Source organism: Scomber scombrus, chromosome 2 (genome assembly GCF_963691925.1).
Source record: "Scomber scombrus chromosome 2, fScoSco1.1, whole genome shotgun sequence".
In the NCBI taxonomy this organism is placed as follows: Eukaryota; Metazoa; Chordata; class Actinopteri; order Scombriformes; family Scombridae; genus Scomber; species Scomber scombrus.
The window spans coordinates 11,294,657-11,309,349 of NC_084971.1; the positions used below are offsets into that span (position 1 = coordinate 11,294,657).

Below are 14,693 nucleotides of genomic sequence, written 5' to 3' on the forward strand. Positions count from 1 at the left end.
CCTGTTAATTAAATAAGTAACTAAACTGCCAATCACAATATACCCAGAGCTCATAGTGATATTTTCAATTGACTTCTTTTGTCTAACTAGCAGTCAAAAATCCAAAGATAATAAAGATAAATATAGAACAGAAGCAAACTGTAAATCCTCACATTTGAGAGGCTGGAATCAGCTAATATGTGGCGTATTTGCTTTATTCGTGATTCACCGATTATCAAAATAGTTGCAAAATTATTTTTTAAGTTTACGGGGTCTCACAAGATCTAAATTATCAGACATAAAAATACAGATATATCTGTATCATCTGGAAGTCTTTACCCAGTTGTCAACATTACACAACCCTTTTGTGTTGTGCTACAATTCAGTCATGGCTCAATGAGATGGATGTATTCACCTCCATCAAACACAGAGGGAGTGATGTTTTCTAAGTTTTCCAAGTTGGCCAAAGTGTCATTCCGGTTTGACATAGTGCTCGGCGTGAGTGTTTCATATTCTGAGGCAGAGCCGTCAGAGGTTTGGCACAGATAGTGCTGGCACTCATCAGAAGGCAGCAGTTCATGGTACATTGGCTTGGAGAAAACAAAGCTGGAGCTGCAGGTACTGCTGGGGCTGACAGAAAGAGGCACAAACTGCTGTGGCAGGGAGTACTTCATCGCTGCAGGAAAACACATACCCGCACAAAATTTGGAATTAAATAACCTTGATATTGCAATATAAGAGAAAATGTAACAAACAAATTACACAATTGACAAAGGCCCATATTAACTGAGGACTAATCATTCTACAGGGTTTTTTAATGTGGGGATGAACATTAAATACTTAATCCTACCTGACTGGATGTAATAGGACAGGTTGTCTCTCAAGATGGAGCGGAGGATTATGTCAGGATGAATGAAGATGGCTTGTTCTGAGCTGATGATGCCATCATAACGGGACAGATCCTAAAATCAAGGTAAGTTACTGTACAAATGAAGACCAAAATATATATTAGATAAACATTCACATGTGACGATATAAAGACACCTACCTTTTCCCCCACACTGTGCACAAATGCTGGCAGTGTTATGTGCAGGATCATCTCAAGAATTAACTGAGAGCGAAGAGCCAACAGTTCTGTGTCTAGGTGCTGTATTTGTTTGCATTGTATGCGTGTGAGACAGAGATGGTTACAAACAGAGAAATATGTATTTGTTTGTAGTTCAATTTGTCATTTTTACAAACTCTGTGAATGAAAGAAATGCTTTTTATCTGACACACCTTGACCACTCTGTCTTTGACCCTGCACAGCACATCCACGAGCTCAGAGGAATTGAGAGAGAAGCATGGATATCTTGAGACCATCCTCCAGAACATCACAGCACATACGTCGACCACCTGACAGACAGAGAGAGAAGAGTGGAGGGATGTGAAAGACAGCATGGTAAAAAAAGAAGGTATTTTTTACCTTACTTAACTAGGTACATGAGCATGTTTATTAATTACTTTGTAGAGAGCGCTCTGAGCTTTGACTACCAAAGGTTTCCAGGTTCCACTGTGCACTCCCCATGTCTCCTGGAGCCAAGCACGCCCCTCCAGGCTTAACTCCAGCTTGTTCAAGCACTGCCACATTCTGCCATCACCTGGTCCAAGACCACCCAAAGGTGTCAGCACCTAGGATAAAAACATGTACGATGTCATAACAAAGCATTAGATCAGGCTTAAATTTTACTTTATAATGTATTGTGATTGAGCAGCAAGTTTCATCAGGTCACAGATGTATTATTCTTTAAATCCAAGCCTGTGAGTTATTGTAAAAACATTGCGAACAGATTACGTATTTCAAACTGATTCAGTAGAAGATAGTTGAGGTGTCCACATGTATTTTCATAAATTAATCTTAATAAATTACATTTTAATGTTTTAAAAGAAGCATAACACACAACCTCCATTAAAATATTTCATGCCTCAAGACACCTACACACATTCCATCACATAGCTTCTGCCAGTAAGATAATGAAGTGGTCGAAAGGAAATATTAAAAAATACTTTTCCTGATGCCTCAGGAACATTTTGATCAGATATTCTCGCTCTACCTGCTTTTAATAAGCAATGTCGTCACTAAAATGTATAAGAACATCAATATTAGCAGCTTGTAAAGAGCAACAAATGAATATCTGAAAAAATGCAACTGGGCGATCACCTCTTTTTTGATATCTTTCACTGATGAGCTTTTGGATCCCAGCTCTATGATGTCATCACAGGTCACTAGGAAGTATTGCCAGGTAGACGCAAATCCATCACAGATGGGTGTGGCCACTTCCTGCAGAGTGCGGTCGAGTCTTGGGATGATTGTTTGTAGAAGAGACTGTAACATCGGTTCACACAGGTCCTCTAAGGTTAGAAAAAAAAACAAGGATTGTGAACACGGTGTCATTTGACCTCTTCTGGCACAGACAGACACACACACACACCTGTGATTGTGTGGGCGATGTGGTCTTGCAGCAGACCGGCCTCTTGCAGCTTTACAGAGATCTGCCTCTCCACATCAGAACGATAAAGTGAAAGCTCTCTCCTCAGAACTGCCATTGCAGCTTTTACCTGCTGTCTTGCCATCCTATAGACTTCCGACAGCAACTGACAGAAACACACACACACACACACACACACACACACACACATATTTTGAGAGTGTAAATATAAGGAAATAGAAAAAAAACATTAGAGTTTATTTTGCGCTAATTATTACATGACTAAGAATTGAATGAGATCATTCTGTTGTGGTTCGTGGAATTATGTATTTCATGTTGTAATTGTGGGATATTGCTTTATATAAAATGTGTGTACATTGAGACTTATTTCTGCACATGTGAGGTTATTTTAAGAGAAACAAGCAGAAAAAAACGTGATAACGTAACTGAGCTAAGAGATTTAAGATAAAAGATTTTGAGCATATAATGTGGATCATAAAAAGAAAGAGGACAGGTTGGATATTTCTCAATGTTCCATTTTTGAGAGATGCTCATTGGGGTTTGCCATGGATGGTGTTTAAACAGTTGAATAGATATGGATATTAATAAACTGTCAAAACCAGATTTGATCCGCTACGTTGGATTTGTGAGCTATTCTGACTGGCTAACTAAGAGGTTTAGTGATTTAAGTTTGATTTCGCTCAAACGCATATGTTGAATGTGAAGATGTGTATTATGTGTATCAAATCCTATCATATTTTAAATGATATATTTTTTATTACTTTGATCCAGGCTTGCTTCCTCCTACTGTGATGCACAATGATCCTTTGATATACTTCCTCCTTGAGGTAGGACATCACTTCTTCCATCACAATGCTCACCAACACCTGAATGACAGAGAGAGACAAAAGACACAGTAAAAAAAAAAACAGATGGTAGACAATAACTGAGATCAGAAGACAGAGAAATAATACTGCACACAACAATCATAGACTATTCCATGACAGTGTACAACACAATTAGGTTAAAATGCCAAACCTCTTGTCTGATGCCATGATGAAAAATGCTATGATGGAGGTTGAGTTCTTAAAATGGGCAAAAGAGTGCAGCCTCATTCCATGACACATTCCAGAACAGACATCAGACCTCTTGCCTCATTTTCGCTCACCTCTTCCTCGTTGCTTATCAAATGGACCATTGCTTGACTGTTTCCTCTGAGCCTCTTCAGGGTCCACACAGCATCCAAGAAGGCCCTGGACTCTGGTGAATCCAGGGGCAGTCCTAACCGGCAAAAGACAATCTTATTAGGAAAACAATTAATAACCAAGGGAACGGATGGGAAAATAATACGTTTGAAAGGGATATAATTGGAAACAGTGATATGAGGATTTCACCTGAGCTCTGATGTTGTGTTGCAGCTCGTAGTATGTTGGCCCACTGTGTCTGTTCGTGGAATGATGCGGTGGCCAGACACACAGGGGCACAGTAAGGGTGCTGGATGAAGACAGGGAAGGCTGTAGGGCAATCCCAACATGCCAATTTACCATCGGATTTCCCTGAAGCATGCATGCACACAAAGACACAGACATCACACATTAAAGTGTATTTGTTTTAAACAAAACAGAACAATGGAAACCTACTTACTACCTGCCTGAGGCCAACAGATATAAGGTGAACTGAATAGCATACCTGTGATGTGTTGGCACATGTCGTCCACTAACTTACGATGCTCCTGTATGGAGGTGCAGATCTGACAGCCAGAAAGCACCAGCTCCGTCTTACACCCCCAACCACCTTCAAATACCTGGAGCATAAGTAGCACAAATGTACATATACACATGCACACAAAAAAGCACACAGTAGATTGGATAGATTTGGTCGTGGATTTCTGTTGATACCTCTTTGGTGTCACGGCTCTCAACTGTAAAGCTGTTGGTGACCTGTAGGTGGTGATGTGTCCAGATCCCTTCCAGGTATTGAGGCAGTGTCCCCTCCAACATAATCTCAGCATGGGCAACAACATCCTGCAGTACAGGGTCCAAGTTTGAGTCACTTTGAGCACCAGCAACACTCAATATCGATATGTTATGAGTTTCTGTAAACGTTCACTGAAAAATGTAAAAATGTTGGTGTGATATTCTTACAGGACACTGAATCAGAGGTCGGGGTTCGGTGGGCTCTATATGTTTGTTCCTCATGTGGGTCAGTAGATTTGAGCAGAGATGATGACGATAGAGCGGAGCCAACTTCTCCATGATGTCGGCAATGTGCTCTGTCCATTCAGTAAGGCCACAAAATAGAAAGATTAGATTTCAGCAATGTAGTACCCATTACAGGCCAAAACTTAAATCGCGTGACGAAGGAAAAAGAGAGATACTTTCTAGCAGGGCATCAGGGGTCACTGAGAGGCTCACTGATTATGAAAATGAAATGAAAATCGGGGACAAAACTCATAGCCCTCCTTTCATATGAAAGTGTATTTTATAGTTATTTGAAGCCAATATGAGGCTTCACCCATCCAAATTAGTCAAATCAAGTGGATATCTTCCAAAGTTACTGTCTTTTCAGAGCAAAATTCTCTCTTTTTGTTACAATTCTTCCACTGCAGCACAACAGGAAACACTGTCGAGGCACAAAGAGGGAAGTTTACTAACAAGACTGTACCTGTAGAAGATATCCACTTTACTAACTCAGACAGCTGAAGCCTCATATTAGCCTCAGATACATGTTTAAATACCCCCCATCATTTACATTGTAAAACACATTTGGAGGGCATCTTCCAATGGTCAGTATGAACAGTAGGACTGATTACAGTGAGCAAAACCTGTTTCAATGTTTATATGGACACCTGATTATTGTTTTAAGACAGTCTGAACCTGGGTTCACCAATGGGAGATTTTAGAGTGATGTGTTAGACAGTGCTCTCATCACAGTCATTACAAAACCAAAATTAAGGATTATCCTTTGGAGGAATGGTGTTTATCCCTCAAAAGAAAAAAAAGAGAATATACAAATGAGCACAGGCATTATATAACTCAGCTGTATTTTAACTCAGTTTGCACTTAAAGTTGGTTTAGGAATATCTGACAAACATATACAGCTTGTGTGTGTGTGTGTGTGTGTGTGTGTGTGTGTGTGTGTGTGTGTGTGTGTGTGTGTGTGTGTGTGTGTGTTTGTGTGTGTCTATGAACTCATGGGTGTTTGGTAAATAGCGGCATTAGATGCTGTTGAGCATGAATGACAGAGGATAGCGTGTGAGGTTAAAAGGGTGCTGGACACAAAGAGACGGGAATATAAGGAAAAGGTCATAAATAAGTTTTGTTTAAGAAGAAATATATAAACAATGGAGCTGAGTTTGGACCTCTCAGTACCATACGAACATCATTCATGACATTGTGTATCTTATTAAAGGTGAGATGAACAGTGCAATAATTTAAAAATATTCAAATGTGAATGGCTTGTTAGAATAAGAACTCTTTAAATACATCAGTTTTCTACAGGCTTACCTGAGATGTATCTGTGCTCTTTGGAGTTTAGGCCACAGGTGAACTTCGCTCCCATTCTCCCTTTTTTTTCTCCTTTCACCAATCTCTTTCCCCAGTTTGTTTCCCTCCTGTTCTTCTGTCTCACTGTCACCTGTCATTCTAATCTGTGGTACCTAAATGTTTGTCCTCCCCCTTTTTTATCACTCTTTCTCCACCTCTTCCTTCACTCACACGTCATTTCGCTGTGATAGACTCAATGAAATTATCTTATGTTGACAGTCAATACTTAAGACAAACGTGGCAAAACAACTGACACCCACTCCCCCGCCCCTCTCCCTTTTCCCCCAATACCGTCATACTCTAGTTTATTTACAGCAATGTTAAACAATGGGATCTGGATGTGGAAAAGAGGGAGTGAAGACTTTTCTCAGAATTTCATCTGTTTGGTAATCATAGTCACATCATCAGCTTCTAATACATCTGCAACACAGTATCGAATTTACAGAATTTAGGGAAACCACAGACCAGACAAATAATAAAAGCAGTATTGTACAGTCAAATGTGGGTTATTGTCATTGCAGATTAGCGGTAGAGGATATCCTGCTAAAACCACAAAAGCACCCTCCAGCTTTTTAAAATCAGTTTCCCCCTCCTGTCTTTCACCATCTTGCCTCATTGCACACAACCCCCATTACAGCTTTCACATCTGTCAGGTCAGGTGGGTTGTGTGAACTGTCACAGACTTTAAAATGTGGGTGTGGTGAAAGAGAGCATAGGGGAATTTGCAGTGATTTACTCCCTCACCACTTTGGACTCAAGCCACAAAATCCATTATCTGGGCATAATCTGACTAATGTCAAGTGGCACAACCAAGAATCAGCTGCTGTAATTGACCAAACTGGTGACAGAGCCCTACAGTCAAGAGGGGAAATGATTTGCCTCAGTAAATGAGCTTCTGTTAAAAGCTTGAGAATAAAGCCTTTAACTTCACTGCACGTAGTCATCATTTTCAACTGAGCAATTTTGGAGAGAGAGAGGTAGCTGTCAGGATTATTGGAGGTGAGAGAGAAACTCTACAGAAACATTATGGAGATCACATGCAGAGACATTTTGAAGTCATGCTCACGGGTGCCAGTATTAGTATTCATGTACGTTTTAGCCTGTTATCGCTGTGATTAATGGTGCATGGACATATACTGAAGGTCATATCTGTCTGCCTTGAGATGTGAGCTGAATGTCTTTAAACATCAGCATCACAGTAATATCACCGTTCTCTACTAAACTGTCACACATTTTAGGCTGATATCTTTTAGGCTGTGCGTTTTGGAGGAAGGGGTTTTAAAAGTTGGTGCAAGGAACATGCTAATAGCAGCATTAGTATGTGCCCCCCTGACCTGTTGCAAATTGAGAATGAACTGGTTTCATGTGATCACACCAATCACTAATTGCATGTTAGAAAAGCAAAATCTGAATCAGCTGTCAAAGCTGATCTGTTCAAAATGTGCTCAGGATTTGAGAAGCTCAGATTCTTAAAGGGCAACGAAACTGGATCCACTTAACATACCTCAGGCTCAGCACGCTGTACATGAAGAACTGTATGTACTGTATGTCTTCAAAATGACAGACTTACAGACATTCTCACTCTCTACTTTACTTAGCCCTGAATTTGATTTTTTGTTGTGCTTGCTTCATTCTCAGAAGGTCTCAACACAGCACCACAGCAGGTCTGGACTCGGTCATTTTTACGAGGAAACTAGCAGGCCACAGGTGATTGAACCCAGTAAAATGAGCATACATGTATATATAATGATGACTTAAAGCTGGTTGATTCTACAGGTGTAAACTGAAATGAAATTGTGCACATTGCATACAAGTAAATCAAAAAACATTGTCAGAAACACCTTATTTTGTAAAGTATGCTATTCAGTGTCACATTCCTATAGGGGAAAATGGGCAAAGTAGTAAGAATGACAAGCAAAGACGCAGAAATGAATTTGACCACAGGCTACGAGAATATGCTATAAATCACGGTCATCATAGTCAAACTGCCACTGCAGGGTGATGTATGACTTCATCTGGTACAGGCACATTGGCTAACATTCAAGTCTGAGATGGAAGCCGTAAGCAGATCTAACTTAAGTGCCGCACATGCTGTACACAGATACAGCAAGAACCTGGGCCTCTCATTAAGATAGAAGATGCCAACTGCACATGCAACACTAATACCAGAACACACGGACACACTGATCCTCCCCCTCCCATGTTCCCTCTTTTTTATTAGTGTTAGTCTAACCACCACAGCCAGAGAAACCAAACTAGCTTCATATCTGGAGGCTCCCACCACCAGTAGCTCCTCCATGGACTGCGGATCCTCTCTTCCCGTCTCCCCTCCCGGAGACGATGCTGAAGGCCTTGCCTCGCCTGCATGGACACTTGACTCTTTAGAGCATTGTGAGGAGCATGAACAGAGATTGTGTATGTTCTGTTTGGATGACCTGGAGCCTTTATGTAAACAATGTACAGCTGTAAGCCATGAAGGACACAGAGTTTACCTCTTAACTGAGGCTGCAACTGACTGCAAGGTAGGAATCAGCTATCAGGTACTGCAATTATAAGATTATAAGACTCCACAACATTAGGTTTGTAATGAAAGCAATTTCTACATTGAACATATGTATTTGCGAGAGTAGTTTTATATATGTATATAGTATATTTATGAATAAAAAAATCAATCAATCAATCAATCAACATGTTTTCTTGGTCTTGAAGGAAAAGAAAAAGGTTATACAATGCTGAATCGCTATAAAGGGATAAGTGTTTATTATCTATTAGCTCAGCTACTTCTTTAATATTACATTTCTATATAATGTAAGTAAAATTTATACATGCACATTGTGTTGATTTTAACAGTATTGTGTTGCTATTTTTACTTAAAGTCCTCATCCATTAAAAAAAAGAATTGTTCTTCTTTTCATTTCAGTTGTTTGTTTAGCATTCACTAATGTATGCACAGTTTAAAATTTTAAGGCTTTTTTTTATGTTAATCTGCTTAAAGTGGAAAGTTTGTCTATGCTCATTTTAAATCTGTGTTTTAAGTGTGTACCTACGATTTGTGACATCACAACGACTTGGAAGCCAATCGTTTTTCAGTATGATGTGTTGTGATGTTGAAACTTGAATCCTGCAGTGCACAAACACCAAGAATGAACTTTACAGTGAGGGAGGAGACGTGTTGTAACCAACAGTAATGAAACATATTTGCATATTTATAGATTTTTAATAAGGTAGAAGGAGAAAAACACGTCAGACACAACTTATCATGTGGAGTCTGGAGGGGATCTTTACAGAAGCTGAGAATGGCCATGCTTGCAATTAGTTTTTTAATGCTATTATCTCAAGATCATGATCACATCTATAATAGTGCACTCATAATAGTAATTACAAAATTGCTGTCACAAAGAGCACTCAAAGACGTAGTTTGAAGAGATACGCACTCAGCGGTTGCACATCTCACTAACTACACAGTTCTGAAGCCGGAAGTCAGAATACATTGCAGAATCTTTCGTACTAACACAGTACTTAGACTAATATGTGTTTTTCACAAGGTTTATTATTATTGATATGATAAAGGCATCTTAGTTGTTAGTGGTGTAAACTGAAATGATACTGAACTGATAGTCAGTGGAGTATACTATGCAGTGAATGGTTAGGGTTTATTTATTTAATATCCTGAGGTTTTTAATTATTTTTTCACATAAAATGGATTATTCATTTTGGCTTTCCTACGTCTGTTGTCAATTAGATGTAGCAAATCCATGGCTTGAAAATAAAGAATACATAGTGTTAGGCATTCAAGAAAATATGATTTCTCAGCCTGGTATTCCAAATAGTAGAATGGTCAGACCTTTTGTTTTCTCATAATAATGGATCAATTAGCTTTAGATAATAGCAGTAAAACAATGATTGCAAGCATGGCTATTCTTGTTTTCTGTAGATCTTTAAGTAAAACATTGGATCCTAATCTTTTTTTGGCTTATGACCCCTTAAAACAAAGCAGGGTTTCTGTGTGATCCCCCTCATAGGTTTATTGGTTCTTGAGTCATGAGCAGTGGAACCAAAGTGATTTTCCTTCTCTAATATTTTAATTTTAATATTTTTAGAAGTCTTGATTGATCAATATCTGTATTTCACAAGAAAAAAGGAAATCATTACACATAAGAAAAACACGGGGATCCTCACCCAATGGTTGGGAGCCACTCCAAAAAAAATTCTTCCACTGAATGCAATAAAATATCTTTCTAAGGGTTCGGAGAGAAGCTGGCAACAAATTCACTGTTGACTGCCATCAAGAGTGGTTGAATGCTGGTTTTCCAGTTACAGTCACCCCGCTGCCACAAAGCCAAACCAAACAGTAGATGCCAAATTACAGCAGAGCTCTCAAAGGCACAGGCCCTTCCAAAATCATTTTAACCTTATTTTTTCACTGAGACTAAGGGAGCCCTCTCATAAGTGTCTTTCATACTTTTTCATTAACATACTTCCTGTGACCACAGCAAGAGCATATCTAAACAAGGAGGCAGTCAAGCATTTTTTCATCTCCAGTAAATATTCATTTCCCTGCCCAAACAGATGCCCCCTTGTGTTAATCATAGATTTGTCTATTCATGCAGAATGAAGAGTGAGTTTTTGAGAGGCGCCAAGCTGAAAACTAAGCTGGCAATTACGGGTGCTATCATGTCACATATGTTTGGAAATCTAAAGACATACCTTTGACACACACATCAAAATGCTTAGAATAATTTGTGGAGCTGATGGGTGTGTTAGGTTACTGTAAATATGGTCTTTGCTGGTATATATCTCATGTATAAATACACATGTACATAGCATGTAGTGTAATTATATGTCTGCATGTGGTATAGACATGCCTGAGTTTACAAGCTGTATATATGTTGTACAGATTGTAAAATGACACAATTTTGTGATTTGAGGCTATTAAACTGACCTGACGTGTATCAGCCTAATTTTGTTTGAATTTCATACTAAGCAAGTGCATTACGGCCATTTACAAATAACAAAATTGTTTAGCAGTAATTCTCCTGTTGGTCACTAGGAGGAGCTCAGAACATCTGTAAACGGATTGAGGAAGAAGATGATTCAATATGAGAAAGCTGCACAGACCTGTAACCATTCTGCAAAACACAACCAGGTGGAACTGCATCTCTCAAAATCACCTTAAAATCAACCAGAAATGTTCAGATTCATTGATAGAAACATGTTCTTCTGCTTTCCTCACACTAACCTTTATTTTTACATTCTGTAAAGGCTGAGATCAAACTGACAGAGGAACAGATGAAAAAGGAGTTTGAGAGACTTCACCGGTTTTTGCGAGAGGAGGAAGAAGCCAGGATACTTGCACTCAAGAAGGAACAGGAGGAGAAGAAGAGAGAGTTGCATGAAAGGACGAACAGAATCAGTCAGATGATAAAATCTCTGGGAAACAAGATCCAGCTGATTGAAGAGGAGCTAGATGCAGATGGAGATGGGGTTACATTTTTACAGGTAACATCTATCAAATGTTATAAAGTTAGTCCATGAATAGGTATAGGTGCTTGTATTTGAAACATTAAAAACACAAACTATTTTATTGCAGCAATACCAAGACGAAGGAAAAAGGTATATGACATTTCTGGGCATTAAAACACACAAGCACATACTGTTCAGATAAAAATACATCTGTGTAACTGTTTGTGTGTCTATATTTGTCCACTGCAGCACTCAGACAGGTCACAGAGAGCCAATGAAGATTTGCAGACTTCTACTAAATGTGGCTAAACATCTGGGAAACATCCAGTATGCTGTCTGGGACAAGATGAAACACATCGCCACCTACAGTCAGTTTTATGAATGTTTTGTGCTGCTCTCAACTCCCACTTTCTGTCTCTCTAACTCCTATGTTTCTTCCAGCTCCAGTGACACTGGACCCAAGAACAGCTGGCAAGTCCCTGAGAGTGTCTACTGGACTGAACAGTGTCCAGATTTCTCCTGAACCCTCACTGGGGCATGAAGAGAATCAAAGTATCCCAGCCAACCCAGAACGTTTTCACCCTTACTCCTGCATCCTGGCAAAAGAAGGCTACAACTCCGGGGTACACTGTTGGGATATTGAGGTAATTACATTTGCATTTACTGGATTCAAGATAAATACGTAAATATGCAGATAATAATACTTTTCATTATTGATTAATCTGCAGATTATTTTCTAAATTCATCATTTAGTTTATGAAATTGAAATTGCATTTAAAATTTCTTAGAGATCATGATTTTGTCTTCAATTTACTTGTTTTTTTGACTAAAGATACTCAATTCACATATGTCATACATGACCATAAAAAAACAGCAAATTGTCACATTTGAAAAGTATGAACCAAAGAACATTTGGCATTTTTCCATAAAAATATCTGAAAAAATTAATTGATTATCAAAAGTTGTGGATTAGTTTTGAGTTGATGAACTAATCAATTCATCGATTAACCTTTGCAGCTCTATAAATATGTTTATGTTGAGTTGTGGTTTATATATAGAGAGTTAGTCTTTAAATTGACTGCTACAGTCATTGATAAATAATAAAAGTTAATTGTGATGTTAAATATCCTGCCTTATCTATCAGAATGAATCAAATTTATGGAACTTGCCAAAATTTCCAAAATATGTGTTGTGCCTCACATTTTTGTCTGTACATGAACAAATATCAGCCCATATATTGATTTTATTTACCCTCAATAATTTATGTAGGTGTCAGCCTCAATCTCAGTATTGTTTGGGCTCTAGTATGTTCACATACTGCATATTGTGAATAACTTGAGATACATGCTTTTCATGAATTATCTCTTCCTTCCCATTTGTCTAAATATTCACTATTGATTTCAACAGGTTGGTGACACCGTTAACTGGACAGTCGGTGTTGCTACTCACTCAGTGTCCAGAGGAGAAGAGTTCGAGGCATGTCCAGAGGCAGGGCTCTGGTGTATCAGCCTGCGGGACGGCGAGTATCGAGCTCTCACCACTCCCTCTCAGATCCTTCACCTGGACAAGTCACACCACCTAAAGAGAGTCCGAGTGAGGCTGGACTGGGATGAAGAGAAGCTGGAATTCATGAACAGTGATACTCACATACATCTGTTCACGTTTAGACATCGCTTTGTTGAAAAGGTGTACCCATACTTGGAGACCATATCTGCGTGCGGGGGCCTTGCTGTGTTGGCAGCGAGAGTGAACGTCAGCATGGAGTCATATCACATCCCTGTTGAAGACACTGGCCCTAAAGAGAGTCAGGAAAGTGAATCCTCCGCTGAAGAAAGAATCATCACTTCAGTTACAAACAACAACAAAAAGACGTTAGATTACCTACATGTGGCAGAAGACAAAAACCTATCAGTTCATTCTAAGAGTGAGGAGAAAAACACCAAACCTGAGAGCCCCACCTGTAAGCAGAAGCTCAAAACTAAATCTGCTGGAGGAGAAAAGACATCAGGCAACAAACCTGCTGTTAAAAAACAGCCAACCAGGAAGCCCAGGTTTAATGTGACCTACCATGTTTCACTGAACCGAGCCCTAAACATCATCAAAAATGAATCCTGCAAACCGCCAAGAAATCCAGATCAATCCTGTTGATCACTGAAATCATTATTCTTGTGATAAATAACAAAAGCTTCTAGTCAAAACATATTTTGTTCAAACTTAGCAACTGTATCCCTTTTCTTTATTAGGGCCCGAGCACTGACAAGTCAGTGAGGGACCTATTGCTTTTGCCAGGATTCTTATTATTATTAGGGCCCGAGCACTGACAAGTCAGTGAGGGACCTATTGCTTTTGCCAGGATTCTTATTATTAGGGCCCGAGCACTGACAAGTCAGTGAGGGACCTATTGCTTTTGCCAGGATTCTTATTATTATTATTAAGCACGCTCTTATGCCGTGTAATGAATCGCATTTTTGGTGGCCTGAACATACATGAAAACTCATGAAATTCTGCACACACGTCGCAGCTGGTGAAAATTTATTTAATTCAATGTGATTGGACGCAAGCGTGGTAAGGGGACTCGCTAGCGCCCCCTAACGTCGGGTCATGTGACTACAAATCCTCTCGGATCGCCATGAAATTTAAATATGTTACAGCTCTCATCGGATCATTGGGAAATTAATTTTGTGGAATTTTTTTACCAAACAGGAAGTTGTGCACGCGGCGTGGCGTGCACCGATTTTAATTTTTCGAACACCGCTTTGAGGACTTTATGATGTTCACAGAATCATGAAACCTGCCACGTAGGTTTCAAATCATGAGCTCTTTCATCTGATACCACATTTGCCCAATATTTTGCCCCAACAGCTCAGTAGCGCCCCCTAATGCCTTTTCCCACTTAGCATGTACTGACAAGCTCTAAAACTCACCAAATTGGACACACTCATCAAGACTCATGAATATTATTTTTTGGTATAACCGCAACCTTTTAAGTGCCAAAATGACTCTACAGCGCCCCCTAGAACATTAAAAGTTGAAGCCCCGCCTTCTACATGCACGTACATGAACGAAATTTAGGATTCATATATATCATGACCAGACGCACAAAAAAGCCTCTTGGACCCATACCCTAAGTCCAACAGGAAGTCGGCCATCTTGGATCACAGGTGCATTTTTTCCGCCACAGGTGCATTTTTCCAGGCCTCGTACTTTAACGCACTCCTCCTGCAGTTTTGACTCCACA

General features: G+C 39.4%; 1 protein-coding gene across 1 annotated transcript; it reads left to right on the forward strand.

The window, feature by feature from the left end:
• The first annotated feature begins 1,323 nt into the window (after nucleotides 1–1,323).
• Nucleotides 1,324–13,603, forward strand: LOC134001891 (nuclear factor 7, brain-like). The gene is made up of 9 exons (XM_062441087.1): nucleotides 1,324–1,433; nucleotides 3,240–3,295; nucleotides 7,631–7,699; nucleotides 11,043–11,138; nucleotides 11,255–11,491; nucleotides 11,583–11,605; nucleotides 11,705–11,823; nucleotides 11,897–12,099; nucleotides 12,863–13,603. Exons 1-9 carry the CDS (start codon nucleotides 1,418–1,420, stop codon nucleotides 13,601–13,603), a joined length of 1,560 nt encoding a protein of 519 aa, XP_062297071.1. The 5' UTR covers nucleotides 1,324–1,417.
• The last annotated feature ends 1,090 nt before the right edge of the window (nucleotides 13,604–14,693 follow it).

What these genes read in the sequence shown, in the direction of transcription:
- LOC134001891 (XM_062441087.1), top strand. An exon ending in TGATATACTTCCTCCTTGAG is followed by an intron (nt 3,296 to 7,630) that starts GTAGGACATCAC and finishes CTTCATTCTCAG; the next exon opens with AAGGTCTCAACACAGCACCA. An exon ending in ATGGGGTTACATTTTTACAG is followed by an intron (nt 11,492 to 11,582) that starts GTAACATCTATC and finishes ATTTTATTGCAG; the next exon opens with CAATACCAAGACGAAGGAAA.